Source organism: Lycium ferocissimum, unplaced genomic scaffold, assembly GCF_029784015.1.
Source record: "Lycium ferocissimum isolate CSIRO_LF1 unplaced genomic scaffold, AGI_CSIRO_Lferr_CH_V1 ctg2276, whole genome shotgun sequence".
Taxonomy (NCBI): domain Eukaryota; kingdom Viridiplantae; phylum Streptophyta; class Magnoliopsida; order Solanales; family Solanaceae; genus Lycium; species Lycium ferocissimum.
Window position 1 is genome coordinate 43,575 of NW_026720541.1, and position 2,814 is coordinate 46,388.

The 2,814-nt window shown below is 34.4% G+C and overlaps 1 protein-coding gene across 1 annotated transcript; it reads right to left on the reverse strand.

Moving 5' to 3' along the window:
* Positions 1 to 339: 339 nt before the first annotated feature.
* Positions 340 to 1,518, reverse strand: LOC132043303 (F-box protein CPR1-like). Its single transcript, XM_059433805.1, has one exon. It carries the CDS (start codon positions 1,513 to 1,515, stop codon positions 340 to 342), a length of 1,176 nt encoding a protein of 391 aa, XP_059289788.1. The 5' UTR covers positions 1,516 to 1,518.
* Positions 1,519 to 2,814: the final 1,296 nt, after the last annotated feature.

Here is a 2,814-nt window from a genome sequence, read left to right on the forward strand (position 1 = left end):
GTCGTGAAAATAATATTTATCTATTTTGGGAAATTTTAAAAAATAAACAGTTTTTGAAAATTATTATGCTACGTAGCCAAATATACAATATTATTTTACCTGAGAAAGCATCATATGTAATGTGACAACCTTGTATAAACCATATATTTAAGGAGAGTACAAAATGCAAACTCAACAAATAAAAGGATACAAAGTGAGCTCGAAGGAAAGCTCTATCTTACTGAATTTCCAGAAAAATGACATAATATTTTGAAAGGCATTCAATTGCCATAAATAAAGTATTTAGATCTTCACAATGAAAGAGTCTATCAAGCTAAAGTTGAGAGAGTTAAATCTTTCCTAAAAGTTTTCAACTTGTGTACTTCTTTGGCTTCCTTTTGGAATTGGAGTCATGCTTTCTTTGTAAATTATAACTCGCATACTTTTCAGACAACCATGGAAATTCAATTCCTTGATTTCATCAGAGTTAAGATCATACAACATCAAATATCCACTTTTGCTTTGGAAAAGCAATAAACAGTCTTTCCATATTGCTAACGGAGATTCAGTAGGAAGACCTCTAATTGTGTATTTCTTAATCCAAGACTCATAAACATTATAATCTTTCATTATCCAAATTTCCATCAAAATGTTTGCTGGATCAATCATGGGTCCTAGACAGGGGTAACAAGTCAAGCATAGAGACTCAGTCAAGATGAGGAGGCTATGAATCGTTCCACTTGAAAATTCACGAGTATTAGGGGGTTCCATATTGCGAAAGATTTCTGTGCTCATATCAAAACAAAGAATTGTTGGTTTGAATTCTCTTGAAGATGTAATCCAATGGTAAGCTCCCTTATAAAATATCGAAGAAGTCAACCAGAATAACTTGGGCAATTGTTGATCAACATGATCCAATTCTCTCCAAATATCAATACCCAATTCATAAACCTCGACCTTTTTCTCTCCCTTTTCAGGGTACCCGAAACGATCTTCCGTGTAAACTTGAATAATTCTAAAAACTTTGAAATCATTAACTACAGAGTCAAAACCAAACCCGCCACTTGCAATGGATCGATGGAATCCCTTTGGAACATCAAAAGGGCTCGACGGCAGCAGTCTATAATTTCTAGTAGATGGATTGAACAAGATGGTAGTAATTGGATCCATCAGAGCAATCAAACCATGGCTAGGACCAATAAGTTTATCACTGGTAATACTCAAACGGTTTGTTATATATGGCACCACTAGTTCTGGATAAATGAATTTCAGGTAATCTTCACAATCACTAGAAATAAAAGAAAATATAGCTTTATATATTTCAATATCTTCTTTAAAGGAACGCTTCAAGAGAATGTTACCATCTGTCGAAGTTGTTGAGTGGTTTAGATGAAGATTGATGAAAGTTGAAGATTGTATGAGAGCGCAAACAGTTTTGGAGACACATTTGAATCGCAAGAGAAAGTTTTGGAGACACATTTGAATGACCACATCTCTAGGATATTTCTTCATAATTCCATCTGTCATCAAATACATACAATCTAACAATTCACCGTAGCATGATGCCTCAAAAGATATTTACCATTTCAATTTTATTGATTTTTACTAGTTAAGATCCACAAATAATCATCTCCAAAAGGATACCAATTTTGTTTCAATTAAAGTTACACTAATAATTATTGATGGCCAAGAGCCATATCACAAAATAAATGAATGGTTAAATAAATTGTCAAATATTATACATTTTAAAATCTAACCATCATGCTTTCAAGTTTACTTCTTTTCTGTAAGCATGATGAATCGGCATCTAGAAGAACATATTGGATACATTAGTCTCACATTTTTTATTCTACTTGTGGTATTCCAACAAAACATGTTGATATAAAAAGATATAAAAAGAGGTGAAAGTGATTTTGAAGCCGTATTAGAAGTCATTTTTGAATATTCAAAACGAGCTAAGCACCCGAGGGCAAAGTAAGCACGAAAATGATTTGAAAAATGCATTCCAACCCGCACCACATAGCTACATGATGTGTCCAACAAGTAAAATTAGCTCTAAATGGTACTTTTATTGGACCACTAGATTTCGTGATTGCGGAACCATAGCAACAAGAATCGTCACACTCCGAGGATGTACAAGAGAGATATGCCCATTTTAGTGAAATATCACAAAAAACACAATGTCACCTCGTTCCACCAAGGATACCTACATGTCATGCCTTCTCAAAATTGACCTGCAGACCAAAATGTAAAGGTACCTCATTCCACATGACATCCCATATGAGGCGCCCTTACAAATTCTGCAAATTCGAGTCGGTTTGGGATTTTCCTTAGAGATTCGGCCCATGGTCAAATCCTAATACTAGAAATGCATGTTATACACATTTTTGAGGGGGATTCGACAGGGATTCTCGGGTACACAAGTCATCTCATAATGGGAGACACGATGGAAGCTCAAACGACTGCGGAAGCATCATCGGCCATAAGCTTTCTTTGATCTCGTCTTTTGTAATTTGTTAGTTCTTAGGGTTGTGGTGCTTCATGACTATTATAGTTTGATACTAGAATTGATTAAATTATTTATCACCACTTTTTGGTTTAATAGGTTTACCTACACAATCGTTCATCACTTATCTCTATGAGTAGCTAACATAGAGGGACTATTTATGTACATGAATCCAGTTCTCCCACAAGGGGATTTAGATAGTACAGACATACAAATTTTGTGGAATTGAAGACATATTACATTTGGATAAATTCATAATTCAAGAAATATCAAGTCCACATCAAGATCGAGTTATTTAAATTCAAGACAGGGATTTAAAGTAAAGTCCA

What these genes read in the sequence shown, in the direction of transcription:
- LOC132043303 (XM_059433805.1), bottom strand. Translation starts at nt 1,515, where the DNA reads ATGTATTTGATGACAGATGGAATTATGAAGAAATATCCTAGAGATGTG.